General features: G+C 38.3%; 1 protein-coding gene across 3 annotated transcripts in view; it reads left to right on the top strand.

Moving 5' to 3' along the window:
- Positions 1-18,358, top strand: part of cpne5b (copine Vb) — a 126,772-nt gene that overhangs the window by 93,564 nt on the left and 14,850 nt on the right. For all 3 annotated transcript variants that reach the window (XM_075460620.1, XM_075460621.1, XM_075460622.1), the window contains 8 exons: positions 7,198-7,239; positions 7,448-7,523; positions 9,150-9,203; positions 9,811-9,872; positions 12,703-12,749; positions 14,285-14,466; positions 14,756-14,883; positions 16,095-16,197. In XM_075460620.1, the coding sequence (XP_075316735.1) occupies positions 7,198-7,239; positions 7,448-7,523; positions 9,150-9,203; positions 9,811-9,872; positions 12,703-12,749; positions 14,285-14,466; positions 14,756-14,883; positions 16,095-16,197 (694 nt within the window). The remainder of the gene's footprint in view (positions 1-7,197; positions 7,240-7,447; positions 7,524-9,149; positions 9,204-9,810; positions 9,873-12,702; positions 12,750-14,284; positions 14,467-14,755; positions 14,884-16,094; positions 16,198-18,358) is intronic.

Genomic DNA, 18,358 nt, shown 5'->3' on the forward strand with positions numbered 1-18,358 from the left:
TGTTGAGGCTTGTACGAATGGAGACCACACCGCTGCTCTTTCGAAGCTCGTTCTCAACCTTTCCTCACCGAACATCAGAAAAAAGAGCATCGCGTTTACAATGACGCAAACATTAGCACAAATAAGTAAAACATGGAGCATACCTGACAAATTAAAATGCCAAATATTAAAGACAAAATGGGGCTCACCTTTCCTCACCGAACATCAGAAAAAAAAGAGGAAGACTGAGGAACGGGACTGTGTCTTTTGTAGCGGGTGTTGCTCCCCCATAAAAGAATGTACAGAAACAGAAAAAGAAAACAAAAGTTCCACCTGACTAGTCTTATAAATGTTAGGTTAAAAACAATAATTTTGTGGAATTATAAACAAGCCAAATTAACCCTTGTTACATATATATACGTAAAAAGATCGCCTAGTTCTAGCTAAATTCATTGCCACATGTTGGCAGGAAGGTGGTTCAGTAAAATGATTAAATTTTAACAAATTCTCACTTAAGTGTCAGTGATGCCAGTGCCATCCTGCTTGGAGGATAGGAAAGAGTCCTAAACACCCAGAAATGCACATGTTTCCATAAATCTAGTTGTAACTGAATTTTTAGATTTCAGCGTGACTTGGCTAAACCTTGTAAGATATAAATCACTTTCAACAGCAGACGTGTGAAGTGCTACAGTGACAGTGATGATAGGCATTCAAAGTGATGGTGGGTTAATTTGATCAGATGTTCAGAGGAATCTAACAGATTGAATAAAGAAAAAGAGTCCAAACTTTCCTGCTTCGTGGTTTTACCTAATTAGCTGCGGTAAAACTACATGTGGACATTTTGTGGACAAAAATGGCAACTATGAGGCCTTATAGAGTTCTGAGTGGTGTTGCGGCTTCTCCTCTGACAAACAGGAGTGCTTGTGCAGAGTTTTTCAGGAGTTTATAACAGCCAAACCTTTTTTGTAGAACAATCAGAGCCACAAGAGTACACCACTACTGCATGTTTGGGGTGCTGATATGTAGTATTATTATGATACACCATTTTGTTATGAGAAAAACTAGTCTAAAGATTTTTTTATGTTATACCTCACGTTATGTATTGTCCAATCTTGTGCGAGTGAAATATCGTGCACGCACTGTGACTCAGGCTGGTCTGTGCTGAAGCAAACACTGAATGCCTTCGCTTCAGCAAACCGATGAAGCCATTAACTTTACACATCTCATGTTTGAAAAAGGCTTAAGTTGCTCCTTGGCAGCTATTTCTTCTATTCCCTCTCCCTCTTCTGTCTTGTCTGTATGCCCTCTCTAAATGAAGGCACTATGGTACCTCCTGACATGTGTCTTGGTTTATGCCAACCATGTCACAGTTCCAGACTCAATATATATACAGAGATGCATTTAAATGATGGATGTAGTCATTCAGGGTCAGACTTAAAGCCATACTATGTAACTTCTCAAAAAGCCCATTATGGAGCTCCCCCTACAGGCTGTTCCGAGAGCAACTCTAGTCCGGTCTCTTGCTTTGTCGGCCTCTCTCTTTCTCTTCCTTGCTTCATCAGTCAACGTCTTCTTCTGTTTCTTCGGTGCCTCTTCCATGACGATCGTACTGACAATGTTGCGCTAGCTTAGCCTTATAACTGGGAGCTTGAGAGGGGTCTATTTGTTTTTGCGGTAGGTGTGCCAGAAAGCAAGTCGAAGTACTTCCGCTCAGCTCCCGGGCCGGTCCAGCAAAGTTACATAGCGCAGTTTTTCCAACTCAGACCCCCAAAGGGCATAGGAGACAGGCCAATAGTAATATTAAAACTCATTCTAGCAGCCCAATTTTTTTCAAGCTGTTATTTTAAGGTAGAAATGTTACATAGTATTGCTTTAAAGCTGATTCAGAAATATGATTGATGACCTCTTGGTGCTGGCTTCAAAATAAGCTTGTCTCAACTGGCTACCATTTAGAAAGCATCAACTTGTCTCGTCTCATGTAAAACTAAGTTCCCCACAAGTTATTATGATTATGATATTATTAGTTAGGCTCACTTCTTTTGATCAACGTTCAAGTGGTCACATTAATAACAATTCCATTGTAAAATGGAAATCAGCCCACAAAAATATGTATTTTTGGATTCAACTTGAGGCTTAAAAAAGCCAACTTACAAACCGGTAGGTGACATAATGGTAGTTATGCACACTTCTTATATATAGATACTGTGTTGCATATCTGTCGGTGTCCTCCTTTCTTTGTTTTCAACCCAGCGACACAAATATCAATTTAATATCAATATCAAGTAAATCATTTTTACGGCCAAACTCTTATGATTGATAAATCATACCAGAGTAGAAATCAAGTTTAGGTCAGATGAATAGCGGGATAGTACCAAAAACATTGATCAATATATATTAAAATATCAGTAGCGGCCTGTTAACAGTTGAATAGACGATATACTTAGTGGACAAGATATTTTTTGAATAACCCAAAGTTAACTATCATATGTGGACAGTGTCGACTACCAGCTCTTCAACCTTCCATGCTGTCTACAATGCGAGTCAACCTGAAATGACAACTCTATTGATTAAAGTGACTAAAATGTCACTAAAAAGAATTATTAGAAACAAGTTAACACATGATGTAAAAATGGAGAATGCTTTTACAAAATGTGTCTCCCTTGATAGGTGTTGTTGAGTTTGAAAAGTGTTTGTGCCTCTGCTTCTAGCTACTTGTTAGTTGGCAGCTACTCGACAGACTCTCACTCCGAATCTAGCATACGTTGGAGAGGGCTTCAAGGCACCTCTATCTGTTGAGTACCAGCCTGCTCAAGTATGTCAGTGGATGACCCACTGCTGGATCACTGCTTTAATGAGAGATGGGCTTTAGTTTGGATGTATTCCTCTCATTAGTGGCACCGAATGGCAAAAGAAAAGGCTGGAGCAAGTAAAAGAAAAAGAAAAGAAGGGCACTTACTTTCAAGCTGGTTACTCTGCTTCTCTCTCAGTTGAAATCTCTAAAGGAGTAAAGGGTACAGTGTGTCTGAAGTCCCCTCTATGGCTGCATGATTTTCTTTGACAAACCGAAGAAATAAGAACTGGTAGGCACTTTAGAAAAACATAGTGCTGCACTCTATTCCTCCACTTAACTCAAAATGTTAAATCTAATGGCTTTCTCATGGTGGTCAACTTTCTGTATGAGAGACAGAGCATTTCAGACTTGACTCTTCAAAATCCTTTTAAAGAAACTGTCACGCCTCAAAGTTAGATGCTGGGGGTGGGACAAAATCATGCATCATGTCTTATACTTAAATAGTTCGATCTTGCAAGATTTGTTTCTCTTTTTTCAAGACTATTCTGGCATCTTGGAATCTTCTGCTCTGAGTACTTTGTGACTTTCATAAAAAAAAAGTATTCAAAGTCGCACCAAGCTGTCCAATGTTCCCTGCAATTTCTGAGGGCTTATGTAGTTGCCTGTCTGCCACCGGGGGATGGCACCTCGGCACAACCAATGGATGAAACTAACCTTTTAACACCCCGTGAGTGCACAAACTAAAAAGATACGACAGCAGGTCTCCCATTACAAGATGCAGTCCTTTTGTGTGTTCTCATCCCTCTCCACAAATCACTGTTTTGGCTCAGATGCAGCCTCTCCCCATTTATCCTAGGAAAAATGCAATCAAAAGCCCCATTGCCCCTTAAGAAAAGTGTGAAAAGGCAACGAGGAACACAGGGAGGTGCAGCCATAAAGGCTAAGGGATCTGTATCATTCAAGTCAGATAGCTCTGAGTATTGGGATTTCACGTCACAGCAGGTTAAAGTGATGCTAGATGTGTTCTAGGCTAGAACTACTTGGAAAGACCAGTGGGAGGCCACTTTTAAAATGAGGTTCTTGTCATTGTAGATTTTAAAACTTTGAAAACTCTGAAATGAAAAAGGTTTGGTATTGGTGGGACCACAGCTTGTCAAACAGAATCGGGAAACTGGTTATCTAAATCAACATGCTACTGTATGTGTGTGTATGTTTTTCTTTCTTTTTTTCTTTTTTTTTTCTATTGCCATACAGATGCCCTGAACTGATACGCAGTATTAATAATGGGACAGAATGATGTGATTAATTCTTCAAGAATATTGTTTTTTTAGTCACCATATTTTCTAAAGCAGCAATGTAGCAGTCCAGAATAGTAAAGCCTAAAGAAGACCACCAGACATATTAGTCCTGACTTACTGTTAAGACAAGATATGTAGCCTCTGCCGCATGCTAATTTGAAAAAAAGAAAAATATAATTCAACACTTTTTTGCAGTGATCTATGCATATTTTAAGACTGAAAAGAAAAACTGAGAACTTCTGTTAGGTTGGTGTCTGCCATTAGCATCAGTCCAATTCTACTCTATTCCTCTAATCACTGGTTGAAACTTACAAGGCCTAAAGTGTATTTCAAAGTTTCAAATTGCATTGAGGGAGCTTAGTCAGATGCCCCCACTTAATCAAGAACCATTCACATGAGACTGTAATGCAGTGGTATACTATTTTCTCAATCTTGTTTTTATAAAGAAAATGTCACCTCCCTGTACTATCTGACAGTACTGGCAAGTGCCAGTTCATTATTAGACCAAAGCCCCTTGTGTTTTTGCAAAAAACTTTGAACATTCTTTCTACTTTAAATATAAGAATTTTAACAGCTTTAAAGATGTTGACTCAATTTTGCTGTTGGCCCATTCAGGCTATTCAAGAAACTGCAGAGTTTGGAATTTCTGTGTAGGCTTCATTCTATAGCTCAGGGAGCTGGAGATTGGTTTAATGCTCTACAAATGGAGATAGTGCAAGCTACTACAGACATATTGAGCTCAGAGGTGCTACTAAATTTGACAAAATGTCAATATTTGCCACCCTGTCAATCAGAACACATTTGCTTCATATTTGTTGCCAAAGTTTTTCATTATATAGCAGCTCTCCCAGTCTGTATGCAGAAAACCATATTCGCTGCATAAAAGATCAGGATCTTTGAGTCCATTACTCTGCAATATGTGCACTGATATGTAACTATGTCTGTTTTTAAGTAGCAGCGCAGTAAATCGCTTTGCACCTCTGCAGGTCTACAGAAAGCCCTGCTTGTTATTGCCAGGGGACAACAAAAGGCAGTCCAAGATCTGAATCTGTGCCAGGGCATTTTTTTTCAAATCACTTGGTAGTCTTCAAACACACAGTCAAGAATAGAAGAAAATAAAGAGAGAAAGAAAAAATAAATCTCTGGTGATTAGGCGGACTGTCCTTCAAGTGGCAGCATGCAGTTGAGCACCCTGCCAGCAAGTGTCCAATTCCTAAAACTGATGCAGCTGACTACATTTTGGAAAATGAGGAGCATGAATAAGACCAGATGGCGTGGAACTCAAGAAGAGAGAAGAGACTAATGAGAGTAACACATAACAGGCAACAAATGAGAATATACCTGCAGTGTAACAAACAAAAGAAGTCAAGGAAAAGAAGATGACGCAGCGTGAAGAGAAACTGCGGAAGCAGGAGGCGCTTTGAATTTGCTCAGAAAGAAATGTGTGAAAAACTATAGAAAGACTATATATTCATCCTTGACTCCACTCAGAATAGTGTTCCATTAGTGCAAGTGGTACCTAAGGTTCTGTGGTAATTAGCCATTAACACATAAGTAAAGAATCCAGTCCTCCTCGTCAACATGATGGTCAGGGTTACTTCAAGATCTATTTTCATCGCTGGCAAAGAAATCACCGGCAGATCTTGGAGCTGAAAACTTGTCCTGTATTTTCACTCAAACTATCTGGACCTCACTTACTGAATCTGAGTCATGATCATTAAAGATGCCTGAAAACAGCAAATGAAGTTATCTGTGGCAGATTAGTTTTGGAGGTTTATTGTTTTGCAAGTTCCAGAGCCATGAGAGGAACTGAGCCCCAGAGGCCTTTTATACAGTTGCAAATTGAGATCCAGAGATCTAAAATAAAGTTATGGCAAATGCCGTGAGCCAGCATGATGACAGCGTCTGGGTCCTTTATTGGAGAACATGGAGTGCAATAAAACAGTAATACTTACATTAGAGTTATTCTTGTTATCAAAGTGAACAGGGGAGGAATGAAATTATCTTTTTTTTATGTTTTTTTTCTTTCTTTCTGCTGTTTCCTCTCTGTTTTCCCATGTTGGAGGACAAGCACTGTGTTTCCTCCACATAGATGACATAAACATTTTCACTGGCTCACAGCATCAAAAGACTAAACCTTCACTGTGGAACGACAGGGGCCAGATGGCAGAGAGGAAGTTGGGCTTCATATCAGGCATCTTTCAGTTCCTCAGTGACAGGAAAGCATCTATGATGTATCACTTGCTTCTCTTTTTTCTTTTTGGATCTAGAAGGTGTCATTGCTTATGTAAGATGGAAAGGGGAGATATAGGGGGTGAGATCAATGTGCCTCAGGAACGATGTAGCCTGGAAAAAGTTATTTTTTTTCTCCCTTTCCTCTGCAGGAGTACTTTCTCCTGTATTTGTGAAATGTCCTTAGTGTGTCTTTTGTTTTGATGTTTTGAATGCTGGAGGTAAACGTGTGCTGCTGCTGAAGGGTTAGAATTTTTGGAGCAAGTGCTTCGTACAAGTTGACTTTTCCTCTTGCAAAAGGAACCCTGCTGCTCAGCCTTATTCAAACTGGGGCAAATATCCAGGTTTAGTATCAAGTGAAGTGTTTCATAACAGATTTTTGGGCAACCAATAATTAATCTTGAAAAATCTCTTGTTTTTCAGCTGTGTTGTATTCTGTTATTGTTAATCATGAAAGCCTTAATCAAGTTGTTGGTGAGGAGTGAAAGCTTTTTTCCTAACATTTTGGTCACAGGTTACTCATAGTACTTAATGTCAGTTAGTGTTGCTGACTTTTTAAGGCTGCTTCTTAGGGTCCATGATACCTTAGTGCCAACAACCAGACTGTCCAAACTGAACCTTGGAAACAAAAAAATATTGCCCATCCATTTTGATCCGATTGCATTGTCTTCCTATGCAGATGATGTAATCTTGAGGTGATGTTCAAATGTCCAAATCTACAAACTCTTTTAAGAGTTTCATATCTGCATAAGTTTAAAAGTTGCAAACATCTATAGATCCATGTTAACAGAGGGAATTCTGCCTGTTTAGAATGGCAATCTCTAACACTGGAAGTGCTTTGCAGTTACAAGCAGGAATGTTTATTTATTGTTTGTTTGTTCTGATTTGTTCCAACAGAACGATCAAGGTGGAGGTGTACGACTGGGACCGAGATGGCAGGTGAGGGTGATTGCCAGGATATGACTTGTTTGACACATAACTGAAAAAACTCACAACATAACTCAAAAATAACTCAGAAATCCACTGAAGTCGAGATGACATTTTTCATGAACATTCAACCAAGTAAACTCAACGTCTAGTCCCAAATTCCTTCCTTCAAACCTTGTGTCTGATTTTTTTTTTTTTCGTGCTCGATTCTCCTCCCCAGCCACGACTTCATCGGGGATTTCACGACCAGCTACCGAGAGCTAGCTCGAGGGCAGAGCCAATTCAATGTGTATGAGGTGAGTCATTCCGATGTTCTCACAGTTCAACTACATGTCTGTTGGCTTCTGAAATCCCTGGGTGGCTTATATCCAGATACCACTTCTTATGCGGTTGACATTTGCGTCTTTGACATCAGCTTTGCATTGTTATCCACATACCTAATACTTTCCTCGACACGAATATTCTCTACCTCTGCAGCAGAATGAGTGCATTTGAGCTGTCACAAATAAAAAAATAAAAAATATTGAAAGTTATACCATACTCTGCCTCTTTGTTCATTTGTCGGCCTTGCATGTTCAACCTTGCACGTTTAATCTTTTGTTCATGTTTTCCCACCTTCCACAAACAGTTATGTATCCAATCAAACATTTCTCCCGCTCATGCTTAATCTTGACACGGTAATCACTGGCATGCTGATAAGCTTATAAATAGAACTATTAGCAGCAGCATGAAACAGGGTTAATAGGTGTTCAGTTCAAAATTTTTGAAATAATTATCGTTATTATTTTCTGTGTTTCTTAGGAGACATCTTAACGTGCAACAATTCTATGCAAGTTAAAAACGCAGCTAATTCATATGTTTTATCCTTGAATCCTAGATTCAAGATTCTATTCTAGATTCTATTTTATGTTTATTATAACCACCATTTATGATGTGCTCACAATTCATTGCATTAATTCATGAGAAATACTTGACAGTTTTGCGACTGAAAGTCTGTAGGCAACATTTATAATCCCTCTCAAGGAATTGAAATGTCTGGGTGTCAGTTAAAAGTCAGAATCTTACCAAAAATAGAGGACATATCATGTCTTCATGCCCCTGTGGTTTGGTGGCCTTCAGCAAAGGACAAATACCTGTCTTTTAGATGTCAGCTCCATTATACACCACTGTTGATTCCTCTCTGCCTCCCAGGGAGCCTGAAAGGCCCTTTAGTTTTTGCATCAGCAGATTGTTCGGTGTGTCAGACAAATTGCCATCCCTCCATGTTAAATTAGGGGCTGTCACTTTAATGCCTAGCAGCCTTTGAGAATTGAGGTAATGAGCTGAGACGTCTCTGGTCTCTCGATTGGCATTTTTCTCTTCTTCTTGAACCGCTTGAATGCTGGTAATGTAAATGTTAGTTCTGCACCTTAAGCCCACCTCACCCATCGATTCATTGTGACCTGAGATTCAGGTTTGAATTTTAAATCTTCCTCAGTTTAACCCCTTATGTCCTGCTCTATTGTTCGGTAGTTGGCTCCTCAAGTCCCTAGTTGGGCAGCTAGCACATTTTTCAGTATCTATACTGTATCTTATTAGAAATGTATGGACGTTTAACTGCCTGAGCCATCTCTTCCACTTAGCTTAGGTATGTAATTCTTAAAGTGAGTATATGTCATGGCATTTTTCACATTTTGATCATTTCACTATGAAGTGGCATATCATACACGTTAAAAAAACCAAAACAAAAACATTGATTCCTATTTTTATTGCCCACTGGAAATGGAAATGGAAAGAAATAGATAAATAGAGTAGAGTAAAGTAAATCAATTAATAATTCCCGTTGCTTATCTTCTGGTGAGGACATTAAATTGTTAAAAATGTGATTTAAATACTTATATTTTAGCATTTCACATCCCTACCTTTTACTCTTTATTTCTTAGGTGATTAACACAAAGAAGAAAATGAAGAAAAAGAAATATGTCAACTCTGGAACAGTAAGTACGGTCCTGGGAACTCTCATTTGGGCACTAGACACAACTCCTGAATCATAAACCTCCTGTAAAATAATTATACCTTGAATCATCAGTCAAGAGTTTAATCTTTGAAAGCACATGTGATTTTTGTATCAGAGAGAAACATGAAGTGATTTGTTTTATTAATTAATCATCATGCCAGTCAAATAAATGATTTGGCCAAAGCAAACAAAAAGAGAAGGATGTGCATATGAGGAAGTTAGTAAAGAAGAAAATTGGCCATATGAGTGCAACTAAATAAGGGTAAAGAGACTGAAGAACTTGAAAACATTAGAGGCTTGAGTGATACCAGCGACCAATTATTGAGACACCAATTTACACACAACTTTCCTTGCAGTGTATGCACGAGCAAGTAATGCATACAAATGCATCTAATCTTCTCTTCAAACATGTCCTCTGGCAAAGCAAATGCCTTAGTGATCACAACAGCTCGCTCTCATTCTTTATCATGTGAGAACGTGAAGTGCTGAACAATGTCAAGGCATGGAGGTGCTGGATGTTGGAGGAAAACATCAATAGGAGTGTGTTTAATCAACTCTTTATCCTTTTTTTTTCTTCTTACTTATAGGTTACCCTGCTCTCGTTCTCAGTTGAGTCAGAGTTCACCTTCTTAGATTACATCAAAGGAGGGTGAGTAGGAATGTCGATCTGAGTACTTGAAGAAATCATAAAATGGCCTTTATAGTTCAGCTATTTTTGCACCAGAAAATAACCAGATAATTAGTTTTGGAGTATGTCCATAGATTCCTCTTGACACAAGTACTACACCATAGGAAGGTCACTGTTGTTTTAACAGCTGGAAATACTCTCGAGTGATTCCAGAGTAGAGGCAGGACATGATACAGAAAGTATGCTGTTAGAATCACACAGTTCTGTTTACATCTCTTTGATGATGGTGGACAAGGCATGTTATTTATCCCACATTTTTACTGTAATTCAGCATACATATCCACAATATTAAAAAAGAGATGTAAAGCAACATGGAGATCTGTTGAAAACAGTGTGAAATAGCAACTGTTAACTGCCTGCACACAAACTCACCATGACCTCTCTGGAGAACTTCTCACTGCATTTACACATGGACTCATTTAGAGATTTCCTGGACTCAGCTGGCTGAGCCGCACAAACTCTGGTGAAGCCTTTGCGGACATTTACTCACTTAGATACAGTCTGACTGAAATGTGACTTGAAAATTTCAAGGCTGCAGTACGTGTATGATAATAGCTCTACTGACATGACAAAATCCTTTTTGAAAATGACTTCATTAATAACAGATGCAGAAGAGAATGAATAGTTGAAAAAGATGCCCGATCACTTCATTTGTCAGCTGTAATGTTTACACAAGACTTCAATCAGGACTTCAATTTTGAAAGCAACTACACATTATATTTAATTTTAAAAAACAGACGTCCTCTAATGGTTTACTTTCCAAAAACATTCCAAAAGTTGTCAGACATTTTCATATTACACGTATCAACTTGAGCCTTAGGACATTTGTAGATCTTCAATGATAACATAACACCCCCTTATCTTTCATGTACAAGCACTATAAGTAGAGTGCTCCCATTCAACTACGTTAAACCTACTTGTAAGTTCAAAGCAGGTTCTGTCTGTACTATTTTAGTGACAAGATATATTTTTGATTGACTTAAAGCTAAATTGTCTTCACTAAGGGCACAAGCCCTTAAACCTCAGTTTAGTTTTAGCACTGGGGGTTGACATGTGCATATCAAGTATTTCTCAGGTGACGTTTGTCTTTCCAGGCAGGCTGGACTGTTCTTTGATCTCCACTGTCTCATCACAGTGGGTTCCCTGACAGAGGTTTTTATGTCCTCTGGCAGAGCTGACAAGTGTGACAGATTTCGCTGGCAGTTTTCGGCTCTGGCTGATTTATGATACAATAACCTTAAGGTTTAGTGACCTCACTTCAGAAAAATATCATCCTAGTCATCCTGCCCTCCAACATTATCCTGGCACTTACTAGATGACCTATTACGGAATTGGTTGTTGCTAATGTAGAGCATCTTACATTGTACAAAATGGATGAAAGTTAGGGGGAAAAAATCTCTTAAACTGTCCGAGCTAGTTGCAGCCACCTGACAGGAGAGTAATCCTATCTTTTCTCCACCAACTCTTTTCCACAAAAATTTGGCTTTATAGCTTAATTCTTCATAATGAAAATGTACTCAGATGGCTTTTATTTCTTAATTGACAAGCACTCTAATCAATAAAGGACAAGAAAAGATTGACTATTTAAATAGCTTAAAGGATTCCCTTCTTCTCATGGGTTGAGGTAAAATTAAGTCATCAGACTGTTGAGTTTTCTCTCTACAGCTCAGGGACAGTTAAGGTATCCCTGGAATGTAATGAAGGGCCATGTCTTTATAATGATTATGGTTCAGAGGACTTGTATCTGGTTAATGATTTAAATGACATGACCTATTACCAGCCTTGAATTTCAATTTGGAGGAAGTGGCATTGTAAAATGGAAAAAGGAAACAAAAAAAGAAAACCACAGGAATAAAACAAAAACACTTGCTGTTTATCGAAATAGTGGTAAAAGTGAACCAACAGTTAATGGTTTGCACTTTTTACAGTGAAAAGTGTAATAAATAATTCTGCAGTTGTCATACATTACGCTGAAAAGGAGGAACAATTAAAAAAAAAACGTAGTGACAAGAGTTTATAGAAGATGTATTTTTTTCTAATACTGACCTTTAGCTTAAGGTCTTGTAGCAGATGTACAGTTTCCTAACCTGCCTTCCGATGTGGTAATACATTCAAAAATTCCTCATGAATTAATAAAATGCAGTTTTAATTAGCACTGGGGTTAGCAGGGTCAGGCTGTGGTATATTCTCTGCCCTCCATTCGAGCTGAAAGGTTAATGTGAATCTTTAACTCATTCGTTTTACTATCATTCTTTTGCTGTTCTCTCTGGTGACTTTCATAGTTAATGAGAGGCTGTCATTTGAACCCCTGAAGGCTTCATCTCATTGTCATAAATTAGCAAGAAGAGGAAAAAGCTTCATCAGCAGGGAAGATTGGACTATGATTTGCTCTTAAGTGCTCCATCAGTCTGATTGCTTGTTACGAGGCATTGTGTCTCAGAGGTGCCTCTTGCTTGTGCTTATGGAGGGGAAAGTCAGACACGTGGGATGTAATCACCTAAATCCTGTTTGTTAACTGAGTGACTGTTTTTTGTCTTCACACAGAGGGTTGTGACATTGAGAAAAATAAATAATCACTGTATTTTGTGATGTATGGAACGCGCTTTGTTGTTTTTCCATCTTACCATGTTGTATCACAGATTGTTTGTGTAATCGCGTGTATGTTGGCATGTGTCTGGGTCCGAGAACACACACATTTAATGAGGCCTGACATCTTGTTAATGCTGGCTTGTCTTTGTCGTTGATTTTTCTTCTTTTTTTTTCAATGTCCTCTTCTCCAATTCCCTTCTAGGACGCAGATCAATTTTACTGTGGCCATTGATTTCACAGCATCTAATGGTGAGTGATACTAACATCAAAGTGCATGTTTGGAAAGGGGGGGGGGGGCAAGAATAGATGGTCCTGCTCTTTGACTGGGGCATTTCTGCAGAGTTCTTGCTACTAAATGCTCAATCATTACTCTCTGTATGGATATTTTTCCAGTGTTACAATGTTTGGTGCTCATGCTGTCCATGACCAGTTTTTATTCTGAAGCCACCTATAAATATAATGAGATTACCGATTTAGTACAGTTGTCTTAATGGGTTAATGAGGTAAACTTATGTCAAAGTAAGTCAAAATGCTCTGAATATTAGCTTGTTTTTTTTCTACTTTTAAGCAGATCTGCTCATGACGGATTTCTTTATAATGTCATCTGCTCCATCACTCTAACTCAGTCAAGCTGCTGTCTCCTCGGAGAATATATGTACACCTTGTTCAAACTTAATGTACTCCAGCATGGAGAAAGAAGGTACAATAAAGTAATTTGATAGCGACAGGAATACATTTCAAAAAGAGCCATTGCTTTAAGTAATCCCTGACAGTGTACATTTTTATCCCAATATTCATTTTAGCTCACTTCCACATGTACTGTTTGTGATTTTAAAGACTAAATCCACTATTGTGTCACACAATAAGCAGAAAATGTGTGTGACATTTACCAAACAGACATCACGCATTAATCTTTGTTGCTGCAGAGGTTCAAGCTGTCCTCACTCCAGAAAGTCAGGCTCAAATAGATTTGAGAAGCTGTCATGTCCAATCAAGATTACAACATTGTGCTCCTTGGAAGATTTACTGTTTGCTTTTTGAGCTTGCACGTGATAGAATGCAACAGTGCTCATAAGCTCTGTGTGCTTCTGGAAGTTGACCAAGAAGAATTTGGGCTTTTAGGGAGGAGTGGCCTTGAAGACATGAGAGATAATATTTCCTGTTTTTTTAGGCTTGACTGGGAGTTATTATAACAGGCAAGATGATCCAATAAAAGCTCCACAGTAAAAGAGCTACAAATTAGTTCAAGTCTAAAAAAAAATGCTTCAAAGAATTAGCCAGAGGGAAGAGCTATCCAGAAAACTACCCTAACTTAATGCTATCTTGCAGTAACTCAAGGGGCTAACTTACATCAGTTAGATAGCTATTTAGGTGACAGTCAATCTTTTTTTTTACGCATTGGATAAAATCACCAAGATTATTTTTGTGACCACACCGCTGTCATATTTTACGCTGCAACATCAGAGGTACAGGTAATCAAACGATGAGCACCTGTCACCCACAAATTTCACTGGTTAAATTATGGCTTTTTCTGAAAGACATCCAAAATGCCTGGGCTGTCAACACCATATGGCCTCATGATGTGTTATTACAGAGGGAATCTTTGAGAGGCTTGGGGCCACAGTATAACAGCTCTACTTGACAGGAATCAGGTTAATTGTGATCAGTGACTGCAGCTAACACAGCTTCTGTATTTGCCAAAACGTCAAAAAATACATCGAATAAGTCCTACCCTCACAGCATTCACAATGTGATGACCTTATTGTTGATTCATTTGTCACCAGGTAACCCCTCCCAGTCAACTTCGCTACACTACATGAACCCTTACCAGCTGAATGCCTATGCCATGGCCCTTAAGGCTGTTGGGGAAATCATTCAGGACTATGACAGCGACAAGATGTTTCCAGCTCTGGGCTTTGGAGCAAAACTACCACCAGACGGGCGGGTTTCTCACGAGTTTCCTCTGGTAAATCTTCATTTCACTACTTCACCAATGGATTCTCAATTCAGTTGATCAAGACTATTTCTAGCATATTGATTTGCTATATCCCAAATGCAAAAATTCCTCAAAAATTTAATTTTTATTCTTACTTTTTTATTCTGTTTATTCCAATTCATGGATCTTGTTGGTGACCTGGGAGTAAGGACCCATAAATAATATCTAATTAAAACATTGTGCTCAGATGTGGACAGGTATAGACTCACTGCATCCTTTGCAACCATAAAACTGAAACTTTTATTTCCAAACTGTCTAGAATGGAAATATGGAGAATCCCTACTGCAATGGTATTGAGGGCATTTTAGAAGCATACCATCAAAGTCTGAAGACTGTGCAGCTGTATGGGCCAACAAACTTTGCCCCTGTGGTGAACCATGTTGCCAGGTGAGAGAGCATTGCATGCTGATGAACAGCTTCTGTTTTGTTCAAATGACAAAGTAACAAGGAAATAAAAGTTATTCCATCTTTAGATGAAAGAACCGTCCACCTCTCCTATTAGTTTGTTAAGTTTATCTATATCTAGCTGGTAATGAAGTAAGACACTGGCAAACAACTCTTAGTTCTCTTAGTTCAGCATTTTTAATTAGTCTTTCAACCTTGTGACAAGTAAACCTGCTTGTTGTTATATCATTATTCTCACTTATGTATTATTTGAAACATGTTGATAAGAACGAAGAAACCCAAACAGATATCCACCCAGCTCACCAATCTATATTTTTGAATTTATGTCAAGAGGCACCTGTGGTAGTTATGCTTGATTTAATCATTTTCAACCTGAGATATCTATATTTTTTTTCAATAAGGACTGTGATCATCACTGCTGTTTACACATCCCAACTTTTCAAAGATAAAAAAAAAATAATAATTATAATAGTTTCAACATTTTTTGACAGCTGGTATTATTTGGCTTTAATTTCTCTGCTGCTGCCTTTATCCCCCTTAAGCAATATCTGTCAAGCTACACACAATAAAAAGGCAGTGAGGATGCAATTTTTATTGACTCACAGCGATCACAGATGTAGTTTACGAGCCTGTAGTCTTACATGAACTAATAACTCACATTTAACCACCATTAAAAAAAAAACATGCAAACTGCGACTTGATCTGACTGGATTGACCAAACTTCACATGTTGCTGTAATTTTTTCCCTTTCAGCATCTTATTTTTTGATCAATGTTCAAACAATTCCCCATCTTAATTAAACAGTTCTCTGTTGTAATTAAAAATGTCTTTTTGATGAAATTAACAAGCCATTGCTGTAAGAATACACATACAGGTACTATTTAGCATATTGATGACTTCACGAGACAAGATCATAACAATGAAATTAAATCTGTAAATCCAACAGAGTCTGACAGTTTTGTTCTACCCTTCATTGTTTCATCTGATTAATCAGCGTGTGTTCATGAAGCATTTTATTGAGTGTCATCTGAGGTACATTAATATGTCCACATATCCTGTTATGAAATTATATTCCACATCTCCACACTGCTCGTTTAGATGGGTCCATGAAAAACAACTCATGTTGGATTTGTTCTTGATTTTAAAGAGATGATAAAGAATCCTCTGATGTTTGATTAAATATGTGTATGCAGATATGCAGCGGCAGTGCAGGATGGGTCTCAGTACTTTGTCCTCCTCATCATCACAGATGGCGTTATTTCAGACATGGCCCAGACCAAAGAAGCCATTGTAAATGTAAGAATGGGCGAGGGGGGGAGCACACTGTTTTTCTGCACCTAAACAGGCTCTGTTTTATTTGGCTATACTATGAAAAAGTCAATAGTGTTGTGTTGAAGAATGTAGCTCCACATAAAAATGCCAAACAAGAGAATAGGCAGTACACAAAAGATGGATGTTGTCACTGGTTTGTGAGCAGCCGTTTTGAAGCCTCTTTGGCATTTCAGCTGTTTTAGTTTTATGAATTGGAGCAGGGCAGGGAACTATACTAACATCAAGACATCAATTCTGACTGAGACCATAAACTCAACTTTTACTCAAGAAATAAACCAATTAAAGAGGAGTCGCCCCATGCGCTCCAGAAAGAACAAGGATTTATAGCATTTCTGTACTGACTTGATTTTAGAACAAGAAGGCTTATCTGAAAAATCTGGCTCTATTTATGGATGACTAAATATGTTTTCCAGCAACTGTAATGTACATGTTGTAGTTTGGTGATCTGTGTAGAATAAATTGAATGTAAAGCGATGCCTTTTCTTAGCAATTATGTTTACTCTGCATTTGTTGCCTGGTTGCTTCACCGCAACAACTAAATAGTCATTGAAAGTTATTACCCAGTTTTGCAGACTTCAAGCTAAGCTAAGAACAACAACTGTTAGCTATAAGTGTTATTGAACAAATTGACGACATATGAGTGTTATCTGTCTATCTGTCTGAACTGTCTATTATTATTATTTGCCTTCTGCATTTACAAATCGCCCAAGGTAGCTTAAAGAAAATGAGAAAAGCTAATGATCCTCAAATTTCAAAAGCTTATGTTAAAGTCAGTGTTTGATAAATGGCTAATTACTTGATTATTTTATTGTTCATTGTCTGCTTTGTTAGGTAGATAATTACCAGTGAAGCACTAGTGGGAACATAATTGTACTTCTGACAAGCTCTAGATCTCAAGCAGTCCTTTTTTTTGTGGTTGTCACACCAGTCAAGACACAGCAGGAGTCATGTAACGGTAACAGCTGCCCTGCAACATGTATGTCAAAAGCACCAAAATTATTGCAAAACAATTTTGCCCAAAGAAACTGCCATATTTGCTTTTTTTCAAAATCATTTAAAAAAGATTCAAAGCCCATGTCTTTTTCTCTTCCAATCAGAATAATATTTATAAATGCTGCACTTTTAAAGAAGTTACTTCCTCTGTAAATAAAAAAAAGCAGAAATCTATGATTTATTCCCCAGGGCTTTCCCTCTAACTTGTCCTCACTCCTTTTTTTTCAGCTTTAAATAGCAGATGGCTGTCCTCCTTCCCTTTTTTTTCCCTTGGTCTCTTTTTTCTCCTCTTTTCTCCACTTCACTCTTCCTCAGCACGCCGCAAGCACAGAACACCCAGCAGACTGGATTTAAAGGGAATTTGCGACTGTTAGTCAAAACATTAGAACAGCCACACCTTCCTTTTAAGATCTTGCCTGCTGCGCTATCTCACTGCCTCCAGTCCTGTGGTCTACTGATGCTTGCCGCTTCCACTGCTATCTTTTTTCTCTCAACGGGTTCTGGCAGATGGAGGAAACAGTGCTGAGGTTATACAAACATTTCTCATAACTATTCATGCTTTAAGGTGTATCAAGAATGACCTAGGAAACAGATTCAGAGAAAGTGAGAGCCTGAATTTACTAAACTCTGCATCAGCATGTGGACTTTAATGTGTTTGGTCAATGCAGTAATATGTGAGAGGACATTTTGTCAATGCACACGCAGTGGAACAGAGCAGGTTTATCAGTCGCAACAGATTCTGCTACACTACAGATACCAACCTGTCAATCACCCAGCAGCTTCCTCCTCTTTTCACTGTTTTTGTCCCTCTGCTGCTTAGTTATATTTCCCTCTTTGGAAGACTCTTCACTTATAAATACAAAGGCTTTTCCTGTCTGCCTGCATATTTTTCAGGAAAAAAGATCTGAATCGCTTGGTCTTCATCTGCTTTCTTCATCTTCATTCTCACGTCACCACATTCTGTCATAAAAGAAATCCTCAGCCGCGTTTGATTTTTTTTTTTTTCCTTTCTTATCTTCCAACAATCATCTGTCTGTGCTTTGCATTTCATTATTTTTAGTTTAGGGTCCCATTAACAGCATTTCTTTGTAAAAAAAAAAATCAGCCTGTATTTTACAGAGACATGTTACTG

Source organism: Odontesthes bonariensis, chromosome 3 (genome assembly GCF_027942865.1).
Source record: "Odontesthes bonariensis isolate fOdoBon6 chromosome 3, fOdoBon6.hap1, whole genome shotgun sequence".
In the NCBI taxonomy this organism is placed as follows: domain Eukaryota; kingdom Metazoa; phylum Chordata; class Actinopteri; order Atheriniformes; family Atherinopsidae; genus Odontesthes; species Odontesthes bonariensis.